The 22,812-nt window shown below is 39.5% G+C and overlaps 1 protein-coding gene and 1 pseudogene across 1 annotated transcript; one reads left to right on the plus strand and one right to left on the minus strand.

The window, feature by feature from the left end:
- Positions 1-7,028: 7,028 nt before the first annotated feature.
- Positions 7,029-10,081, minus strand: LOC146557410 (coiled-coil domain-containing protein 167-like). Its single transcript, XM_085248008.1, has 6 exons — positions 9,973-10,081; positions 9,794-9,874; positions 9,620-9,713; positions 9,348-9,442; positions 8,505-8,557; positions 7,029-8,035 (listed from the first exon to the last, which is right to left on the minus strand). Exons 2-6 carry the CDS (start codon positions 9,850-9,852, stop codon positions 7,917-7,919), a joined length of 420 nt encoding a protein of 139 aa, XP_085104134.1. The 5' UTR covers positions 9,853-9,874; positions 9,973-10,081; the 3' UTR covers positions 7,029-7,916.
- Positions 9,707-21,888, plus strand: LOC146557411 (kinesin-like protein KIF25; annotated as a pseudogene).
- The last annotated feature ends 924 nt before the right edge of the window (positions 21,889-22,812 follow it).

A 22,812-nucleotide genomic window follows, 5' to 3' on the forward strand; every position in this document is an offset into this window, starting at 1 on the left:
TTTTATTAATTAAAAGTCAATCAATACTTGGTATAACCACCTTTATTCTTCAACACAGCATGAACTCTCTTTGGCAAGCTTCCTTGCAATTTCTTTAAATTCAGAAATACTTCTCCAGATTCCTTGAGGTCTACTTTGGATGTCGGCCACCTTTCTCAATCAGACATGTTCCAGTTGGTATTGTATCGTGGACCAAATCCTGATTGGCTCCTTAAAAGCAAAATCTAAAGAAATGAGTTGTGACTCAAGACTTCTGCACAACACCGTGAAAGTGCACTGAAATTCACCCACGGCCCTTCACTTAAATATTACATCCATTAGACCCAATACAGGATAGCAGAAGTGCTTGAATTATGTAATGCTTGATCCGTGCAGACCTGCGCACAAGTCCACAGTTGAATGATTCCATCACTAATAACATTAATTACAGCAGTGTAGCAAATGCTCTCCACAGAAACACCACCGTTACTGAGTTAGCCATTAGCTTGATGGAAAATGCTTTAGTACTATTGATTGTGTAATCACGCAAACTTTTCCACCTTTCTTCTCTCAGGGTTGTCTTTTCATATTTAGATGAAAGTGATGCTGTAAGAATGGTTGACAGACAGCAAAAAGTGTCAGTAACATGTTATCTTATTCTCCAATGTGAGCTTGGTGATAATCCAATAATGGTGATTGTTAGACGCACGTGCAAACATGTTACCTGGGTAAGCAAAGACAATCCCATCCCAGCTAGATGAAAGTTTTCTTTAAAATAAAGTACACGCCACTTGTGTTTTTGTGAACGCAATTGTCATGGCTAAATTACCAGATTGCCTGTGGGCGACTGTACATGTGCAGTATGTATGCTGTCTGTAGTCTCTGCTGTAGATTGTCCATGCGTGTTCGATGAAGGATTATAAATGGATGAGAGTGCGTTCAGGAAAGAGACGCCAGCCCTAAAGCTCTTCCTTCTCAGAATAACACTACGTGACGTGTTGAGTGTAACTAAGGGACATTTTTCAAGGTACAATGAGCTCAGTAGTAAGTGTTGTGGACACTCAGCAACTGTTTGACATTTAAGCTTTGTACCTGCGGCGCCTAACAATGTTTGCTCTAGAAGTTAAACACATAAAAAGGACCGAATGTCCCCTATGAATAGATGATCCTTGCAATATTTATAGATAGAGTAGATCCCATTTTAGAGAGTCGAATGTTTTTCGCCTGATTGAAGTATGATCATGTGATTGGTTTTAAAGTTTGATCACAGCTTTTTGCAGAGTTGACTGTTACTGCATATACAGCAGCTGTCTGAAGCACATAAACAACAACGTGCAGATTTCTCTGTATATCAGTGTGCTGCCTCTAAAGTGATATGCGTTACACGGCTGCAAGAGCGCACAGTAAACAAATCACTGCATGATCAATTTGGTTTCAATTCCAGGAAACGCTTTTGCATACGGATGAACAATCTTTGCTTAACTTCAGCAAAAAAACAGCCATTTTTAATGTGTCCATTAAATGCGGAAACATTCTTAGCGTATTATCTAACTCGATTACTGTAACAGAAAAATAATAAACCATCGAATAATTAACATTTTCAGGCTCTACTGGTTTTCCATGATGGATAATTTTGCTGGTTCTCCATAACCTTGATAACAAGCTACTGCTTGAGTATTTGGAGAATTATAGTAGATGTCTTTGAAGTATTTGAAAACACTGAAGACTGATTAGTTGAGCCATCAGCCTTTCTTTAGCTTTTCTGTAGAAAGGAGTTAAGAAAACATTAAAATTCTTAAAATAGTTCCTTAAAATAAAGTAACAAGAGGAAGTGTTGCAGTTAATGATCCGGTGACTGCAGCTGTGCAGCAATTTCTGTGTGCTTGCAGGCACTGATACTGCTGGTAGCAAGCCAGTGCTGTCCAACTTGTGACAGCAGGAAGATGGAGCTGTCAGGCAGGGGGAGAAGAGGGAAACCACAGAGGAGGTTCATAGATTTAGTGGAGGAGGACAGAGGGGTGAGAGAGGGGCATGCTATGGATAGGGTGAGATGCAGGAAGATGGTACTTTATGGTGATGTCTAAAGGAAGCAGTCGAAAGAAAAGATGAAGTATTCAGATTGGATCGCGTGTGGTATAAGATCTACTGTACAATACAGACATGGCAGTGTTAATAATTCCACATGGTCAGTGCCAGTTTCTTGGAGGAGATCATCGTGTAAGCTGAGGCGCTGTATATGTTTGTAATTTACTGTTGAGGAGGAAAAACAGAAGGAGGGGAGTGTGTTTGTGTGCATGAAGCAACTAATAAAAAATCAAACACCTTATGGCTATAACTCAATTCCCACTAAAGCTTCATTTCCGCAGCCAGATCAAATTGACCGAAACATTATCTCAGTGATTTTGATCAATTATGTAAACATGCCAGGGGCTCAGCTATGTTCTGAACTGGATATGTATGGTATAAATAGGTAATTTTACAGTTCATTACAGTGGTTCAAGCAAGGTGAGGAAGTATAATGCGGGGGAAAGTCTTTAATGCGCTGCAGGTCAACTTGTCCTCAAGATATAAAGCCAAATAATGAGGTAGCTCACACTTCTACGGATGATTGTGTGGTTTTTGGATGTGGTGACACTGCAGGCACTTCTGTCTTTGGATCCAGCTCTCATTTACTCACACCTTTCATCCTGACCCATTACCTCCCATCAACTCACCGTGTATGATGCTCATGTCCTCTTCCTCACACCGAGTGAACCCTCCTACCCCAGAGTAACCATCACAGCCTTACAGCTTAACGCTTCAAAGACACTGTTGTGACACACGCTACCTCCCCAGCACGACACGATTACGCCCGTCATCGTCCTGACTTTAATATTTACCTGCCTCAGGTCTCATCTTCTTTTTCAGCATGAACTAATTACTAATTAGGTGATATGTCACCACTATGAGCACAGCAATGATGACTAACAGAGAAAATAAGTATGGAGGGGATTTATTTAGCCATGCAGATGTAGATTTCAGGAATAAGACATAGTCTTTTCCAGACATGATGACTCAACCCGTAATGATTAGCTGCTTTTAAGGATGGCAATTTACAAGAAATATGCTTTGGATGCTTTTATGCATCATTCAGGACTTGTTTAATATATCAATCCATCCAGTAATTCAATGCAGTTTGATTTGTAATGTCATCAAATCTCAGAAGAAAGTGTAAAAAAATGGCATTTGTAACATTAATTAAGTCAGGAGTGCAAGAACTGGCTCCCTGCTGAGTCTCCAAGTAGATGTGTTGTAAAGTGAGAAAAACTGCAGGAGGAGCAGAGTGAGAAGAAGGCCTCAATTTTTGGACAGAAGAGTGACTGAATCTAGACGCACTGCTTCAAATTGTTCAAATCACCTTTATTTTTTAATTAAGATATCTCAGGTTGTTCATAATCTATTTAATAATCAGTTTTTTGAATACTTTTACATTTTTACACGGAAATAAATAAATAAATAAACGGGGGTGTTTGTTTTTGCCCAGCCCACTTGAAGTTGAATTGGGCACAGATGTGCATTTGAGCTTTGGAAATAATTTGCATGTAAAACATCATTGTCTAATAAAACGTGATGCTTTGGTATAGATTTAACAACTCTACCATCTCTGCATTAGGCTTTGCTTTGATAAGCTCTCGTGTTGAAGGGTGAAATATTAGGCTTTTTCTCTTATCTTCTCTCATATACTTACTGTTAATATAGTGGACGCCTGTATTAAACATGGCTAATGTTTCAAATAATGAGGAGTGTATGTGCAAGTAATCCTTGTGTGCCGAGAATTCTTGGCTTCGGGCTGTTTTTAATGTTGTCGGCTGCTATCAGTGAGAGCAGATATCCTTAACATAGTAACATGGTCATCTCAGGCACCAAGCAGCAGCTCCTTCAACCTGCTGTTCAAACCTTCTGCTTGTAAGAGGAACTATAGATGCCTGTTTCAAAAAGCAGGTGAAATAAGGGGCTGAGTGTCTGCAATGTGGCCAATATAAAATAAACAATGAACATTTTTGCAAAGTGAGTACTTTTATATTTTAATACTATAATAAAGAAAACTAGCTAACATGTTTAAATGTAGGTGTGGATGTGAGTCTGTCGAGTAAAATGTAAACAGACTTTAGGTGAGCTGACCAAAAGGGACAGCGTCCAAAAAAACTTATGTAATGACATCTGACCCGGGTGGAGATGCTGGGCCTTCACTGCAGCTCAAACATCGTTCTGTGTTAGAAACAAAAGAATTCAAAGTGACATCTGGCATTTTCATGCTCAAACAGACCTCTTTTTTTCAGTTATTTCATTGTTTTTAAGTCATGTACTTTCATGACTTCAGGAGACTTAACACGGTGTGGCATGAAATATGAAAGTGAACACAAGGTCACTCGCTGACTGCAGGAGGAGCAAGCAAAGGCTGAATGTGCAGGAAGCACATGGTAACAGCTGACCAAAAGTAAAGCTAAAAAGTTTTTTGGGTTTTTTTTGCATGGGAGTATTTGTTATTGATTTATTTCTAATTCAAGAAGTTTTTATTTTATAAAACCAATTATTTTAAATGAGCAATAAAATCAAATACAAGGTGAAAATGAATATTCAGAGACTGCAGTCACCAATTAAACCCCACAGTCGTGTTGCATAATAGGCTTGTTTACATTTATTTTATCTGGGGCTGAGAGAATGAGTGTGCGTAGGTCTGACGAGGACTGAGTCGGTGATAATAGACAGCGTGGGAGGTAGGGCACACACACACATTTGTTTGGTAAGGTGTGGTTATGTTATATAGTTGTTTTTTGTTTGTATGTTTTTTACTGTAACCAATGCCAAGTAGCAAATATGGCAAGCAAAAAAATGCATCTTAAGTTTTTCTGCGTGGAAAAAAACCAAAACAAAAAACAAACATCGTTCAGTCCACTTCCTGATTGGGCAACACATTCCCCCGCTTTTCCAAAAATACTTACTTGAGCATTTAAAATTTGTTGTCATCTGTGGCTCGAAATAGCCTCACTGTTTGTACAAAAATTATGCAAGGTTCAGGAAAGGAGGAAAAGCCGTATAGAAATGTATTATAATCATAAAACATCTGTTGAAATAAAACACACACACCGTCTCTACCGTCTCTACACACTGCTCCCTGAGTGCTGGATTGGTAGCTGTCCACTGCTTCACATTTAACATGAAAGCAAGATGAAATGCTTTTGTTTTACAGTTTGGGAAAAGTGCAAGGTAAAGTGTGCCTAACCCAACAACCTAGACACAAAGAATTTTATTTCCTGTCTGATTTCCATAAATATTGGACATGAAGAAATGAGCTTTAAGAGTAAGATATTGTTACAGTCCACAAAAAGGGTGATTACTGATCACGCAATGGTGAAAGTCAGGTTATAGAACTAGCAGAGGTTGATAGTTGGCTTCCTTAATGACCTTTAATTTCTCTCTCTCTTTCTCTTTGTTGTTGTTGTCTGTTAACACCATATCAAGAAATAACCCACCCGCTCCTTGTGGAACATCTGAAGATCTATTTAAAGGACTTGCTGTCCTTTTTTAAGTTGTCTAAACATGGTAATAAGGCACAAGTTTCAGATAATCAAAGTTTAATATTTGGCTAACGTCACCAAAATATATATTTTTCTTTTTTTGTGTGAAAAAGCAGTTAACAACTAGTTAACTAATAACTAGTTGTGCCACCCTTGGCTGCAAGAGCTGCAATCAAACCTTTGTGGTGACTGGTAATGAGTCTTCTACATTGGCCCAGTCTTCTTTGAAGAATTGTAATTCATTCAGCCTGTTTAAGATCATTCCAAAGCATCTTTCACTGGGGCACTAATTTTTATTTATATTTATTCTATTTGGTTTGTTCGTTTGTGGAGTTGTTTTGGATGACTGTCCTGCTGCAAGCCCTCTTGAACTTCAGAGCATGAACTTACGGCTGAACTTTCTTCTTCAGGATTTTCTGGTAGAGATCATAGTTTCATGAATTCACGTCCAGATCCTGAAGCAGCGAAAACCATCACACTACCACCACCATGTCTGACTGTTTGTAAGACGTTCTTACAAACAGTAAGTGTGTTTTTGGTAAATGTGAGACGAGTCTTTTTGTTCTTTTTGGTTAGCAGAGCTTTTCTCCTTGGAACTCTCCCGTGGATGCCATTTTTGCCCAGTCTGTTTCTCATTGTTAAATATTTAACTCTGGCCCTCATTGTTGCTCACTGGCATCCCAAAGCCTTATAAATGGCTTTGCAACCCTTTCCAGACTGATAGATATCAATGACTTTAGATTGTGACATGATATCATCATTTAAAAATGTACCTTTTATATTTATCATGTTTTTTTGGTCTAATATTAAAACTAGTTTGAAGATCTTAAACAACCTATAAATAAATGCATTTAAAAAATCTCACACTGCGATGGATTACAGTGCTGTCATAACCGTACACTGATATTGCTTTTTACAGCTGTCCAGCTCATCTATAAGGTCAGATCACATATAAGTAAAGTGTACAATATTAAAAGAGTACGATTTAAAAACTTCTGACTTGCTGACTGTTGTAATGCTTCTCACGATAACAATAAAAAAAAAACAAAATGCAGATCATATTTTGGTGGTTTTAGTCCCTCATGTGAATGTTGCTGATGAAAAAGGACAGGCTAAACAGATGTCGATACAAATAAGACACAGGAATGCTGCTTTAATCATTACATTCTCAGAACTATAGGAAGGCCTTAAGACTTTTTAAATCAGACTTCCCCACCCTGCCACAAAAATCCTGCAATGGCTGTGTGACTGGGTGAAAAATGTCACCTCTGACACTAACAATATGTTTCCTGAAGAGATCACGCCTTCTGTACCTGTGAAATTATAAAAAAAAATCTCCTACATGTTCTCTCAGAACATGATAAATCCTAGTCTGCTACTTTCAGGAAGAATGAATGGATAAGTTATCTAAATAAATAAAAAAATAAATAAAGGTGTCACTAAAAAAAAAACCCTAGCACATTACAAATAGTACATAAACAGTAAACAATATGCATTGAATTTGGCACAAAGCATTTATTATATGGATTTAAAAGACATACGCACAAATGGCAAAAAAAAAAAAAGCATTTAAACAGATCAATTATTTAAAAAATCCAAATTTCAGAGCATAACTGTGTACAGTCATATTTCAAAGGACATTTGTGAGCATGTTGGCCATTTCTGGAAGCGCAGTTATTAGGAGGTAGGTGTACGACCAGCATGAGTATCGATAAAAGGAAAGAAAAAAATCTCCAGGCTCGGCCTTTGACTTAATGACAATACAAAGGGCACAAATATCAAATATTTTCATGCATTTAACTGCACAAATACTGTGTACCATGCATACAAACACTTACTGAAATGACTGAAAAGCAGACTTGTCCGGCACTGCTTGATAAAGTATCTATTTGACATGTTGCGCAAAATACAGCAAGTACATGGTGGTTTGTTAGGAGCACGATGCTGCTTTCATTTGATGTTTCCTGTCAGACTTAGAAAGTCGAAGCATCCGCAACCAAAACTGCAACACTTGTAATTTGTACTATTACTATTATGTTTCTGCGACTTGCTAAAAAAGTCACATGCAGAGCAATGTTTTTTTAAGTGCTAAAAGGCAAAACAAATCCCACATTTCCTTACTTTTGTTACCTTACTAACTCAGGGTTGATGTCACTCCCAGCTCGGACATCTGAGGCAAATGGAAGGCAGCATAAGGTAAACATTCAGATGAAGAATAGTGTTACAAGTGTACAGAGGTCAAATATATAAAGGCATAACCAGAATTCATTTTCTTTGTCTGCTGGGCCTTTTCATGTGTTCACAACCGTGTCCCTGTACCAAGATGGCTTTGAGTTTGATGCTCTTTGCAGAATCATGGGTCCCATTTTTAGTGTGGTTTTATGACTTGTCTGTGTTGTAGAAAAACCCGTAGTAGAAGAAAGCACTGATAGCCAGCAGAGCGACTGACAGCAACATGTTCCTCCGGTTTTCACCTCGTAACATCTCCAGCTCCTTGTCTGGAAAAGCAAAAGAAAAACTGTATAAAATATGCAGCAGCCATCACTTTCTATTTATTTTTAGTCCTCTGGCACGAGCAAAACCAGCAAATGATCTGCTGTCGCAGCCTGGGGCCAGTTTACAACATACTGAAACTATTTTTGTTTTTTATATGGGAAAGCTGGCTCAGTCAAAAGAAGACAGAAGACAAATATTTTGTATACTACACTCAAAAAGCACGACATTCTTCAGTTTCCTTAAATGTGTCATCAATAAAATTTTACTTTCACCTGCTTTCTTTTTAAAATGCACCTTTCAGGATGACTAAATATGACATGTTGATTAGTTTGCTAATCAGTTTGTCAATTAACCCTTAGTGAAAACGGGACTATGTGGTCCTCGAGCGCTCAATAAATATTACAAATACACAGGAAAAGTAAGAACACACAGTGAATACACATGAACAAGAATTTTAATATTAAGGCTCACCTAGCTTCTGCACCCTCTCATTCATGATGGTCATTTCATCCTCCAGATCTTGTCTGATTTTTTTTTTAAAAGAAAGAAAAAAAAGGCAATATTAAGGAGAAACATCACTGTTGGGTGAAGTTTTTACATTCTTTCTTTCTTTTTTTTAATCTCTAAGTGGCACAAGATGCCTTTTCATGAGTTCTTGCTCACTAAAGAGCCACGCAGACCTGCAACTACCACAAAACAGCCACAAACAGGAAAGCCAAAGACATGCAAGAGCAAATCCAACACAAATCCTTCACACCTCATGCAACAGAACAACACATTCATTTGTTCCCTTATGTTCATCGTTTATTTCAATCCCTTTTTAAAATCTATATTCTCAACTCATACACTTTATTTAGACTTCAGATTAGTGTTCAACTCATTAAAATATTGTTTTTTGTATTAATAGCTACTTTTGGTTATTTCCTTATTCACAAGGGGTTTCAAAAGCAGGAAGCTTGGCTGATTTTGACAGACACGCTTCCTGAATTCCTCAAATGTGATGGATGGGCAATTCATTTTCCCAAAGAGCCGCATGAGAAACTGGGACTGTTGTGGAGGGCTGCACCAACTGAGTTCAGCTTATTGGTGTAGGGCTCCACGAGGGGCACCAAAAGTTGATATCACTGAAAACAGGTATAATAAATAATAACGTGCTTTAAGCAGGAATAAATAACAAGTATATATTTTAACAAGGACAGTCTTGCAGGGAGTTTCCTCCACAACAGTCCCAGTCCCAAGGCCAAAGTTGCCTTGAAATGCCAGTGGGAGGTATACACACTAACGTGGAGTCTTCATCATCTCCTTCAGCCTCACCTCTGCTTTTCAGAGAGCTTCTCCTTCCTGCTCTTGAACTCCGCCCTCTCTAAGTTGTCCTGGCAACGCACCCGCTGCTCCTCCAGACGATCAATCTGTAGGATTTTACAGGTGTGACACACGGAGAGGTCAACGTACGAAACACAGAGGCAGGGAGCGACCTAAACGAATGAATTTTAAGAATGTACACGGGGAAAGCTACAGCACCTATCAGACGTCAGCTAAACAGAGAGATAGATGGGAAATGTGAGACAAACGCTAAAACACTGTACCTCGGAGGCGACGCTGATTTTCTCTCGCCTTTTCTCTTTTAGCCTTGCCATGTTGTGACCAAACCGGAGAACCACAGTGCAGTGAGTCTCCTGCCTGACAGGGGAAAGAAAAACCTGTGACTATGCGGAACTATTTTTCTTCTTCGTAATGTTTACGTCTTCCTTTTGACGAACCGCTCTTCGCGCACTTTGCTGCCCTCTGTCGGTGGAAAGTGACAAACACTTGGCCGCATAAACACAAATAACTCCCAACACCTGAAAGTGAAGAAAGCCAAGTCATTAAAAAAAATGCTGTCATGCTCAAATCACAATTAAACGGTTATTGTTCTCATGCCAGTATGAAGGCAACATACTGTAGTCTGCACCTGCCAAACACAGACAGGTAAAACAGAACTGAGAGAGTTGCTGCTGAGCGTTGCTAATCTGATTATGTGACCTGAGAGGACAACACATGATCAGCTGAGAAAGAAAAGGGACGAGGCCAGGCAAGCTGCTCTATACTTGCTTCCTTCCTTCTACAAAATGCCTCTCTTTATAAACCGAGACCAAATATTTGCTCATCAGGTACACCTGCTGGAGCACAAATTAAGGGTGAGTCATTGTTAGACATTAGGGAATGGTTTATTAGATTATTATTGGTTTATTATTGGTTTATTAGATTTTTTTTTACAAGTTACTGAACATGAGTTGTGCAAACTGCATCCCAAATCCTTCAGGACACATTTCTTCGTATTTCAGAGTAAAGAGGAGAGAATACTTGAACTGGAGACCGAGAATGCCCTTCTTCATTTAAGACTTGCAGAGGTGAGAATACTTTTGACATCTAACACACATATAGGCTTATCTTTAGCCAAAAAGTAGATTTTGATCATTTTATTCTAGTATTTTCCTGTCTGCACCTTATTTATCATGGTTTTTTATGGACCTCAGGCACAGCTTTTGTGTGCATAACTTCTTTCTTTCTTTCTTTTCTAAATTATTTTTAGTGCCAATAGGCGTTGGAGTGTGCTTGTGCACTTACTTTAAATGCATGAGGTTTATTACACCTTAGTACTCACGCTATGTGCGGGAACATTTGAATCGGTCTCTATTTGAGTGCTTTAAATGGATGGTTAACTGAATGTGTATCTAAATGGCACATTGGGACAAAATGGATCATAATTTCTATCAAGCTGTTTCATTAGTTAGGCATGTAGCTCAAATGCACCAGAATTATGTGCAAATGACTGTTACCCCCTTCACTGTACTTTACAGATCACTTCATCCTCATTTGTTTGTTTCCCTTCCACTCTCTAAGACTTAGATCCATAATTTATTGGGCAAAGGCACATTTTATTTTGTACACCACAGTACAAAGGCAAACAATCAAGAAGTGATTGAAGTGCAAACTTTCAGCTTAAATTAAGTGTTTTTACAAGAATTTGGCAGTAACTTTTAAGGGCTTACAGCTATTTTTATACACAATCCACCACCTTCAGAGGCTATGAATTGGACAACCGAACATAATTTTAAATATAAGGATTCTTTTTGTTACATGGATGATGATGTTTTGCTTCTATTTGACTTCAGTTTTTTCTTCAATAAATAAAAACCACATTCTCTCAGGTTGACATCAGGTGAATGACTTGGCCACTAAAGCATATCATATTTCTTTGCCTTAAGGAAATCTTGGATTGCTTTTCCTTTGGATCATTATCCATTTGCTGGATAATGAGTGCTATTCGATCAGTTTTGCAGCATTTGTCTGAATGTGAGCAGAGAGTATAGGTCTGTACACTTCATCCTGCTGCTTCTATCGGCAGTCACATTAGCAGCCCAATGTCATCACACAACTGCCAACGTGTGTGACAGATCACGCAGCGTCCTTGAGATCTTGAGCTGATTTTCTCCTTCTCCATACTTTTATGTAATCTTGGTTTCATCCGTCCAAAGAAGTTTTTCAAAACTGTGCAGACTCATTTTGATGTTTTCTGGCAAAGCCTAATCTGGCCTTGTTGTTCTAGTGTAACCAGTGGTGTGCAGCTTGTTGTTAACCCTCTGTATTTCCATTCATTGATCGCAGACCTTAAAAGTGATGTGGTAAGTTTTTCAATTCAATTCAATTCAATTCAATTTTATTTATATAGCGCCAAATCACAACAAAAGTCGCCTCAAGGCGCTTCATAGATACAGAGAAAAACCCAACAATCATATGACTTCCTATGAGCAAGCACTTTGGCGACAGTGGGAAGGAAAAACTCCCTTTTAATAGGAAGAAACCTCCGGCAGAACCAGGCTCAGGGAGGGGCAGCCATCTGCTGCGACCGGTTGAATTGAATTGAATTGTTGATGTTGAACTACGTTTTAACTTCATATAAAAGAGAAATTTTGATGACTCACTTTTGCACGTTTGATTTTCAGTGTTCGGGTAGACAGCGCCGGGACCATGATGAGGGAACCAAGGCTGTGAACAATCATCAGCTTCAGAGTAGTACACGGAAGATAACCCAATCAGCCCTCATCAAGCTTCTCTCAGGGGTTCAGGTAAAAATATATTGAGATGTGTGTATATGTGGTAGATAGTAACTTGGGTTCAGTTCACTTTACTTCAATTCAGTTCAATTGTTTATTTATATAGTAGCAAATTAGAAAAAAAAAACCAACAATCAGGCAACTCCCTGTGAGCAAACACTTTAGGATAGTGGGAAGTGGGAAGCCACGACAGGTTGGGAGTGAGAGGGGAGAGAAGAGAAAATAAATAAGAGAGCATAAAGAGACAAAACACAGACTAAGAGAGGAAGAAGACAAAGGCATGCTGCAGTGTTGTATTAACATGTGTTGACTGAAAAGACAGTGGTGCAGTCAGCACCAGTCTGAGCTTATAGCAGCATAACTAAAGGAGGCTTTAGAGTCACCTGATGCAACCTTAACTATAAAATTTACCTTAAATCTTAAAATTAGACAGTGTCTGTCTTCTGAATCTAAATTGGAAGCTGTTTCCACAGAGGAGGAACGTGACGATGAAGGCTCTGCCTCCCGTTCTACTTTTAGAAATTCAACAATAGGATAACTTGGTGGGGCCTGATTGTTCAAGATTATGTCAGTCATGATGATCATGGATTTTAAATTCAGTTCTGGATTTGTAAAGGAACCAATGAGGAGAACCCAGAATAGGAAAAATCTGGTCTCCTTTTCTTGTCCCTGTCATTAGTCTAGCTGCAGTGTTTTGGTTTAACTGATCTGTTTAGGTCGGGTTTAGATATAACTGAGTATCATCTTCATAGCAATGAAAATATATGCAGTGTTTTCTAATATTATTGTAGAAGAGAAGCATGTATAATGTATATAGTACTGGTCCCAGCAGAGCGCCCTGTGGAACTCCATGACTAACTTCTGCATGTGAAGAAAATTCCACATTTACATGAACAAATTGGAGTCTATCAGACAGATATGATTCAAACCCCAGCAGCCCAGTTCCTTTAATGCCAATAGTTTGTTCTAATCTCTGTATTAAATTATTGTTATCGAACGCTGCCCTGATCTCTAACAGGACAAACATAGACATGAGTCCACTGTCAAAGGCTGTTTCTGTGCTACAATGTACTCTAACTCCTCAAAGAAACTATCCCTCTGCAAACTATAAGTTAGCTGTTTGAAACTAGGCTTTCAAGAAATGTTTACATTTCAGTGCTGGAGATTGGTGTATAATTAGCTACCGGTAAGTCAGTTGGGTCAAGTAAAGGCTAAAGTAAAAGCTATATGTATATCCTCCTGAGAACCAGCCTATTCATTTATATCCTGTGTAATTTGTTTTTTGTCTATATCTTTTTACTTATTTGAGCTACCATACTAAGTCCTGATGTACTAAATAGAGGACATCCTGGGCTTTCCATTGATATTTCATGTGTTTGGGTGGCCTCTTTTAGCTCCAAAGAGGCAGGAAATCACAAAAAAGTTGAAGGGGAAGGTCCTTTTTTCCTCGGTTCTTAGGAGAATATGTATAGTTAGGAAGGCTTTGTGTAAACACTCCCTTCATTTGTCCACTCTGTGTGTTTGTGGCAGGCTGTGAAGCATGACCTGAGTGAGTTGTTTGCAGTGTATGTGAGTTTTGCCACCGAGTTGGAGGAGCAGAGCAAGCAGCTCCTGGAGAAAGTAGAGCAAGCCAACTCATCTCTGAACGGTCACAGTGAGGATGGATTTCAGAGTAAGTATCTGAATGGAACCTCAGGTTAATATTAAAGTAGCATCTGTAGGCAGTGACGGTGATACTTTTGGTGTTTTGAAACCTTTTAAAATGTGAAAACTGCAATGCATCCCGAAACAGTGAAGCAGCAGTTAGAGGAGGCACATCTTAAAGCATGTGGACTCTGACTTTAGGATTTCATTTGATTGACTAAAATTTCACATAAAATTATTTTTAGGCTGACAATAACAGTATTCAGAAGTTTAAGATGTTAAAAGGTTCTGCTGCAGATGTCACCAGCTGATCACAAAGACAGAAGGATATTAGATAATGTTCAGGTAAACCTGCCAAAAAATACGATGCTGTAAGTTGATTAAAACTAGGTGCACTTTGATATATGAATACCTTAATATCCATGCCTTTTACTGTATATTAGTGTCAGCTTTCTGAGACGATATCCTTTATATTAAAGTCCAGTCCATTTTCTCAAAGCTTCCCCAATAAAATAAAAGTATTTTCTTATAGTTTCAAATAAGGTTTAAACACAGAGACAAAGTTGTGGCCTTTCACAGTTCATTTTTACAGTCATGATAAAATCAAATGGCATCCTTTTCAAATTCTAAGGTTTTACATATCAAAATATAATTAAAAAAATAACATGATTTACTGGTCTGAAGCATTTAGGTGGCATCATCCCAGCAAATTCAGCCCAAAGTCAAGCTGTGCAAATGATCAGAGAAACTGCAAAAAACCCAAGAGCTACAACTCAAACTCTACAGGCATCAGTTAGTATGTTAGTTGGTGTAAATGTTGGCGTTCATCTGAGGTTGTGTTGTTTACCTGATATGTAGAAGTTTAGAATTAACACAGGGTGCACTTTCTTTTTACCATGACTGGATATGTTGCTAAAAAGAGGACAGCATGATGTTGAATATTTGTGTGATACACTGAACCTTAGTTCTGACTGAAAAATGTGCACACCATGTGCAGATTTGCAGGTTCGTGTTGCAGCCCTGGAGCACTCTCTGGAGGAAGAAAGGGAGAACTGCAGGGCAGAGAGGCGGGAAGCGGAAAGAACTTCACAACACACTGGTGGTAAGAAGACAAAAGTGTTAGATGATGGAATAAAAGAAAGAGCTGTACTGAATCTTTTAATCACTGATGTTTGTTTCACTTCAGGAGCTCAGAGGGAACATTCGGGTTCACTGCAGGGTGCGTCCAGTTCTTCCTTTTGACCAGATCCAGTCCTCAACTTCCGGATCAGGGTGAGTGAACAGGCAATGCAACATGAATACACAATTAAATGAAGAAAAGTTGTTAAAAATGAGAGAACTTAAGATAACCCAGTGTTTTCTCCATCAGGTCTGCATCATCAGAGGAAGTAATCCAAGCAGTCCAGTGATGTCAGTGTTGCCGACTCTTACAAATGATTTTCATTGATTGCTGCATACCTGCCTTTACTTAATCCCTCTTTTTATTTAGGATACAGTGATGGTGAATTGCATGAAGGCGGGGATGCTGGTGCAAAACAAAATGTTTGAGTTTGAGAGGTAAAACAATATGCTGGCATCACCATACAATGGACGACATTTCTCCAATTATTTTTCAGTTGTTAGTGACTGTGGCAATGCGCACTTCTTTCAGGGTACACGGACCAGAGGATTCCCAGGAGGCTGTGTTTGAAGAAGTCAAGTCACTTCTAACATCTCTGCTGGATGGGTGAGCATGAAACTATGCGGAAATAAAGAGCTCTATATCAAGTCAAATGTTATTCCGATGGATTAATTCAACTGTCTTCATTTAACACTCTGGTGCGTGAATGAGCGGAGCAAACTGAGCAGCATAATATGACTGCATGGCTTCGACAGTAATTGAATGTCACCTTGCTTCCTGCCTTTCAGCTATAATGTGTGTATCATGGCATATGGGCAGACAGGCAGTGGGAAGACTCACACCATGATGGGATCCCAGTTCCTGGATGAGCTCTCAGGGACACAGCAGGAGGCACAGCAGGGTATTATCCCAAAGGCTGCTGCTGAGCTCTTTCGGTGAGAGAAAAAGGGTTGGATGTGTTTCTCAAGTCTTTTTTAGTAGTTTGATCCACAAGAAAAGCATAATATCTACTTTGTTTTGCTTCTTTCCTTTCTGTTACCATGTGATGCCCAGGCTGATCTCTGAGAAGCCTGCAGAAAGTCACACAGTGGAAGTGTCAGTGATGGAGGTGTACAACAATGAGGTGTTTGACCTGCTGGCCAGGGATGAGCACAGCAATGCAGCTGGCCAGAGACGGGATGTCATCACCTCCTCCTCCGGTGCCAGCCAGGTCCCCTCCCTCACATCTGAGTGAGTAGAGCCAGAGCTAAGATACAGCAGTTTATGTGGGCTTTTGTATGACTGGTCTACATACTAGAAGAGCAATATACTAGAAGGCTTTTCATAAAAATACTAAGACCAGTGTACCAATCATCATCATCACCATTCATAAAAAAGAGGGCATGTATACCGTTGGCCCACATGGAATTACAAGCTGTCCTCCTCTGGTTTTCAGACTTTATTTAGTTCTTGATCACACAGACAGGAATTCTGCTCTTGGCCACGTTTCTGGATGTAGTGGGCAGAGAAAAGAAGCTCAGCCCACTCCGAGCTAATCTATGAACACATGTTTATGAAGCTTTAAAAAGATAAGACGCCAGAAATTCAGCTCCGAATTGAAAAGTGGTGAAAATGAAGCTAAAGGAAAGCAAAAGGGTGACTCCTGACTCCTGATGAGCTCTCAATTGCTTGAAAGGTTTTTACCCTTAGCAACTTCATAAAACTGGAAAGTTTCACTTTTTTCAGCAGCAGAGTTGAAAAATGAAACAGCTTAATCCTTAACCTTCACTATTTTTCTGTTTATTGGCTAAATTAAATAAAATCTAAAATGAGTAGTGGTTGTAGTAGAACATTTTAACGTCAGCTAACAATCATTATTGCTTCACAGTAGTTTGCCTTTGCCAGCCCAACGAACACATATTTCCACCCATACAGGTCGTGCCTCATCTAAACAGAAGCCCTTAAGATAGAGGTCCCTGTTTGTGAGGTCATTTTTGATGGTCTGGATAGCTTCTTTCCCCATAATAAATAAAACGATCATTTTAAAACTCCATTTTTGTATTTATCCGGGTTATGTTTTTAATATTAAAATTAGTTTGATGATCTGAAGCGTGTAAGTGCGACAAATATGCAACAACAACAAAAATCAGGAAGTGGGGAAATACCTTTTCACAGCACTGTATATAGTGTACATGCTTCAAATATGCATGCTACAGACACATTTTCAGCCCAGCAGCAAAGCAGATCTGTGTAATCACCACCTCTCCATATCCCTGGCACTATTGCTTCGCTTTGTTTACTAAAAAACAGGTTTAAATTGTCTCGTATTCCTCTAGCCATTAAACGTCTAAACACTGGTGACAGCCAGCTTGCTGCAGCAAAGCTAAGTTTGCCATGTGTTTTTACCACAGACCAGCTCACTGTTGAGGATCTGTTATATAACTCAAGAATTCATGTGCCAATTATGACAACATCCATCTCTCCATCAATTTTCTTACTCATTATTGAGGCTGGATTGAAATCACGTGATATTCCCATACACGTACATGGAACAAGCATTTCAACATAAAAGCATACAATATATGCAGACAAAGACATCCTCTAAAGGCGCCCTCAGCTGTGCTACAGATGTCTCCTAGTTTGACACAAAGCCCCTGGGACCCTCACAGCTGATTGCCCAAAGCGGACAGGCACACTGGGACAGGAAGGTAATATAGAAACTAAGAAAGTGGAGCTGTCAAAGAATGCAAACAAGTCTAATCTGATTACATATGGCAGTGAAATTTAGTAGAAAGGTTGTTGTTCCTCTAGATATCGAGTGTTTTACAATTAAATGAACAAGCATTGTTGTCGCCTTTTAAAGCTGATTGTGAATTTTTAAGAATGCCTCTGATGTGTATCCAAGAATCCAAGAATCCAAGAATAAAACCAGCAGACTCCACAGAGCAAAGAAGAACTGCAGATTTGACTGATAATATAATAAAGAAATCTAAAAATACTGAAAACAGTTTTAATAATGTAATCTTTTTTTTTTTTGTATTTTAAGGACTTTCCCTTTATGTTTTTCAGGCCCGTGAGTAATGCCTCTGAGGTGATGCAGATTATTAGCAGCGTTCTGAAGCTCAGAGCTCACTGTCCCACCCTTGTCCACGCGGGACTCATCACGCTCTCACCTCATTGTGACCCTCACGGTTTCCCTCCAAGAGTCCCAATGCAGTGGCCCTGGGTGAGATGCATGTCTGGGAATTCATTGAGGACCTCTTTCAGTGACCTGCCGTTCACACGTTCTTGCATCGTAACCCTTTCGCTCTTCCAATCAGCCCGCAGGCTACAGAGTGCCAAGATGGACATGCGGCGCTCCACCCAGAAGGAGTGGTGGAGTCCACGCTGTCGCCGTGCCAACCTCGCCGCCCACCACTCAGCGGACGAAACCTCTGCAAGCCCCGCGTCCTCTCCCTGCTCGACCCCGTCCCTTTCTCCCTGCCCCTCCCCGAGACACAGCATCACTCAGACTCCATTCAGGACAAAGCTTCAGCTGGTGGACCTGGCTGGCAGCGAGTGTGCTGGTAGGTGCTCCGTGCAGGAGGACATTCTTTGAAAAGGTTGGCATTCTGGGAAGTGGTTTATGGTGCAATAATTTACTGGGAAACCGGAGACTCGAGACATGACAAATCTGCCTAGTGCTTAGTTTTCCATGACTATTTTTTAGTCTGTTTGAGCTAAATATGCAGTTTAGAAGTTTCTTTTTTCCAGTCAGAGCCTGGACTAGGAACTACAAAATAATTAATCAAAAGGTTGGGCTTCAAAGTACAATACAATACAATACAGTTTTATTTATATAGCATATTTAAAACCCGAAGGCACACCAAAGTGCTCCACAGTAATATGGAGAATCAACATAAGTCAATAACAGGGTACAGATCAGGCACTAGCACAGACAGGATAGAGGCACTAACAGACCAGAAGATTTAGATAAATACAAAATCCACTAAGAAGACAAAAACAGCAGTAAAATTAATAATAAAATAATAAATTTAATAAAATGTAATAAAAAATGTAAACGATTTAAAAGTTTAAAGTTTAAAAGATTTAAAAGGGTATTAACTGGTCATGAAAGCCAAGTCAAATAGATATGCTTTCAATCTTGATTTAAAGGATTGGATAAAGTCCAAGGCTCGAATAGAAGCAGGGAGGCTATTCCAAAGGTTGGGTGCAGCTGAAGCAAAGGCACGATCGCCTCTGGTCTTCAGTCTAAACTTAGGTTGGGCCAGGAGTAATTGACTTGATGATCTTAATGCACGACAAGGAGTGTACAGATTGAGGAGGTCAGTGAGGTAACTGGGCGCAATGTTATTCAAGAAAACAAAAGTAAAACAATTCAGTTCAATTTCTTTTTGTTATACTGCCAAATCACAACAACTGTCGCCACAGAGCGCTTTATATTGTAAGGTAAAGCCCTACAGTAATGGAGAGGAAACCCCAACAATCAAAAAATGCCCTTTGAGCAAGCACTTGGCAACAGTGGGAAGGAAAAATTACCTTTAAACAGGAAGAAACCTCCAGCAGAACCAGGCTCGGGGAGGACAGCCATCTGATGTAACCAGCTCTGGCGAGGGGTGGGAGACAGGACCAAAGTTATCCTGTGAAAGACAGCCAGAGATTCTCTTTCTAGTCCCTGTCAGTACTCTCGCTGCATTATTTTGGATCAACTCAAGACTTTTGAGGGCATTTTAAGGGCATCCTGATAATAATGAATTATAATAGTCCATCCTAGAAGTAATAAATGCATGAACTAGTTTTGCAGCATCACTCTGTGGCAGGATGTTTCTAATTTTAGAGAAATTGCCCAAATGCGGGAAAGCAGTCCTGCATATTGCTATAATATGCACAGTAAAGGACACATCCTGGTTATAAGTGATTGCTCACAGTGTTACTGGAGGCCAAGATAATTCCATCCAGAAGTATGTGGTTAGACACCATGTTTCTAAGATTTTTAGGGCTGACTACAATAACCTCAGTTAGAGAGCACATTATCTAACTTTAGGCCGTCTAAATGTGTCCCAGGTATGTCTGGAGTTTCAGGTGCAGCTCTCTGGGAGTCATCATGTATAAACCGTAGTCTCTCGGCTCTGTCCGATGTCCTTGGAGCTCTGGCTGAACACAGACCACACATCCCTTACAGGAACAGCAAACTCACTCATCTGCTGCAGGATGCCATAGGTGAGTCACACACACATTATTTATTCTTTTTATGTCCAGTGACTCACTATTTCCCGTGTCCGGGTCTTCTGGAAAAGATTAACTCAGCTCCACAATAACCAAATCCAGGGTTGAAATTTGTGCCCAAAAATGACAGGAAAAACCCATCTGTCTTCCACCTTATGTACCTCTCATTTCATCCACCAGGTGGTGATGCCAAGCTGCTAGTGATGCTCTGTGTCTCCCCGACGCAGCGCTTCATCACAGAGTCCCTGCAGTCTCTTGGTTTTGGCACGCGGGCACGGCAGGTACAGAAGGAGCCACCCCGAAGAAAAAATAATAGCCTCAAAGTTAAATAAGAAAGCAAAGGAAGATCTTTAACATAGATCCTTTATGAGTCATTACAACAGATAGAAGGGCGAGTGTTATAATAGGGGCACAACATTCACCCTTATATTCTAGCCCAGTGGTTCTTAACCTGGGTTCGATCGAACCCTAGGGGTTCGGTGAGTCGGTCTCAGGGGTTCGGCAGAGCCTCCACCGTGACATGCACCGCTCATTTTGTGCACCAATAAAAAACATATCTATGTCTTGAATTTGAAAAAAATCATATTTTATTTTTCACTAAAGAGGGGTTCAGTGAATGCGCATATGAAACTGGTGGGGTTCGGTACCGCCAACAAGGTTAAGAACCACTGTTCTAGCCTTAACTAGTATAAGAGTATTTTTGATTTTGCAGTTATTGGAAGTTTGGTTACTTTGTGCTGGAAGCAGATCACATTTCACCCTTTCCACAGTACTGTTTTCCTTACTAATAATTATGCAGGCATCTTTTAAGAAACATACATATATGCATTTACTTAGAATTTAATGTCTTAAAGTTTTCTGAAACTACTGATTCTTAGGAATGCTGTGTGCAATGACATTCTTGCACTGCATGTGTAGTTCATGATATACAAACTTAGTACATGTGAGAAGACTTTATTAGCACTTTATTAAATTGATTAAAGCTAAAATAGAAAACATGCCAACAGCAAACAGAACTGCACTATATATGGAAAAACAAAAGCTGTTTTAATCCTAAGGCATTCTGCTGTAAATTCATTTCAACACTACCTACCCCTGCTTTGCCTTCTCTTTTGTTTTGGTTTTCCACCCCAGCATTTATGTTTACACAGTATTTATACACATTTTTGGTTACATATTAAAAATCTTTCTAAATATTTGATGAAGTAGAAAAGTGTATCCGTATTAGAAATAAACAGCTGACATGCCTGTTCTTGTGTAATCAGTCTTAAGAATCCTATAAATAAAAAAAGACAAATCATTTAAAGTTTATGGCTCACGCTTTATATACAAATTACAGTGGGCTGTAGTTCCACTAAGCTCTCACTTCTGTGTAGATAACACGGGGGGATCCATGCACGTGCAGGTAGGGAGCTATAAAGTTATTAGCCCAATGCGACATAATGCATCAGTGTGATCCTAAAATACACACCCTAATGATTATTTGCAAATGCAGTTTCAGGTCGGTTGACTCCAGTTTAATGCTGGGAAGAAAAATCACACAATTCCCTCTGAAGTGAACCAGTTGGACATCTTCCCAGCACGAATAGAATAACACACTGTATCTGGTAATTAAATCTCTTTTTCATCAGCTCCCCTTAGTTCCACACACTCGCACTTATTAATAAGGCTTCCTCCTACCAGCAGGCTGCAAACTGCGAAATGTTGTGATTCTCTAATCCGTGCAGTCCCAAAGCTGGCATGCTATTGAGGCACGCATGTCATGTGCCACCCTGACAGGAAAACTGAAAGGCCCAAAGTGGGGTTTTTTTTTTTTGTTTTATCTTTTGTTTTGTCTTTTGAAAACAGCAGGCTTAGAGGATAAAGAGTGACAGAAGAAAACAAAACTATGACTTGAACAGAAGTGAGAAGATAATAAACAAGGAAACTACAGGAGTGTTTAGGGAGGTGACAGACGAGAGGAAATGTGAAAATGAGCTGAGAGAGAAACGGGAATGAAGGAACGTAAGAGTGTGAAAGCACATGTAACTGAACTTTTACTTCAACCTTCACTCTTTATCTGCGTTATTATGTTTCTAACAGGATGAGTTTTTGTACAGCGTTCAGGATATGGATCATCTGTTGAAATTCTCCTTTACACATAGATTACCTGGAAACAGATTGATAGGTAAGAATGTGTATTTCCCAGCCGGTTGGTTAGTGTTTGTTGGAGGTGGCAGGGAGTCACTGCGAAACATGTTGCTTAAGCCCCAGTCATGCAGATCTACAGACTGGTCAGTGACCCTCCCTAACAACCACAGTTTGCTAGGAAAATATATTGGTTAGTGGTTGCTTGGTGAAATTGGTTGCAAAAAAACCAAAAACCTCGTTCTGAGTGCTTTGGTCTCTCAGCAGATTATGGCGAGCCAGGAAAGCCAAATATCACCAATTATCTCCTCAAACCCATCTGTTGGCTCAGCTGGCTTGCTGGCAATCAAGTTTAGCAATCAGCCTTTATTTGGTTCATGTCAGCTGGAAATATTTCCTTCAATTCCCCCCAAATACTGGAAATACCTTACAATCTCCCAAATTAAATTTGAGTTGTCTCTTTTTTCTTAATGAACAGATATTTGTAGGTTTTTCCACTATATTTAAGTATTTAATTCATGTCATAATTATAAAAGCAAAATTGCACCAGCTTAATGAAAGGAGCAACTCGTCTCTAAAAGCAACT

Source organism: Mchenga conophoros, linkage group LG15 (assembly GCF_057382185.1).
Source record: "Mchenga conophoros isolate Kocher_MC1m ecotype Shallow Benthic linkage group LG15, M_conophoros_male_GT1.1, whole genome shotgun sequence".
NCBI lineage: Eukaryota > Metazoa > Chordata > Actinopteri > Cichliformes > Cichlidae > Mchenga > Mchenga conophoros.